This window comes from Gavialis gangeticus, unplaced genomic scaffold (assembly GCF_001723915.1).
Source record: "Gavialis gangeticus isolate Ggan-Ray unplaced genomic scaffold, GavGan_comp1, whole genome shotgun sequence".
Taxonomy (NCBI): Eukaryota; Metazoa; Chordata; order Crocodylia; family Gavialidae; genus Gavialis; species Gavialis gangeticus.
Window position 1 is genome coordinate 9,440,001 of NW_017729015.1, and position 686 is coordinate 9,440,686.

The window sequence follows — 686 nt, forward strand, 5'->3', positions numbered from 1 at the left end:
CCCCCCACCCCCGATTCACTGGGGTGTCTGTATTCAGGAACTACCACTTTCTGGTTATTCTGTAGCAGATTCTCTCCATCTCCCTAGCAGTGACCCATGCTCCTTGGACACTGACATTGTTAGCCAGGCTTCTGTCCTAAATCCACACTAAGGAGCTAGAGAATTATCCCTGTTGTAAACTCTTTTGCTGTACAGGGAAGCTGAGAAGACCAAACTGCTCATAGCAGCCCAGAAGCAAAAAGTTGTGGAGAAGGAGGCAGAGACAGAGAGGAAAAAGGCTCTCATAGGTATGTTGAAGAAGCAATGCTTACATTTGTCAGTTTTCCCTGTGATGATTCTCCCAAGCGGATACAGAGGAGCTGACTCACTAGATAGGCAGAAGACATGCATGGGCATGGTTCTCACCATTTGATGGAGTGGGGTCCAACATGGCCAAGCAATGCAAGTGGAAATACAGTCACTGTGAAGTCCTGTATGAACACACTTGTGTGTGTTGCATTGAATCCAGTCCCTCCATGCAGAACAGGGGCACCTCAGCTTTTGGAAGGTCAGCTCCTGTGTCCTTGTCCAACTCCAGCATAGGGACCATATCACTGCCCTTAGGAATTATTCCCCCTTCTCCAGCACTGAAGAATAGTGCGCAAAAGTGGGGATTGGACAAGGTGTAGGTAGCATCTGCTGGAGTG

At 48.5% G+C, this 686-nt stretch overlaps 1 protein-coding gene across 2 annotated transcripts in view; it reads left to right on the top strand.

Moving 5' to 3' along the window:
- Positions 1 to 686, top strand: part of ERLIN1 (ER lipid raft associated 1) — a 65,152-nt gene that overhangs the window by 55,368 nt on the left and 9,098 nt on the right. For both annotated transcript variants that reach the window (XM_019512187.1, XM_019512188.1), the window contains one exon: positions 196 to 287. In XM_019512187.1, the coding sequence (XP_019367732.1) occupies positions 196 to 287 (92 nt within the window). The remainder of the gene's footprint in view (positions 1 to 195; positions 288 to 686) is intronic.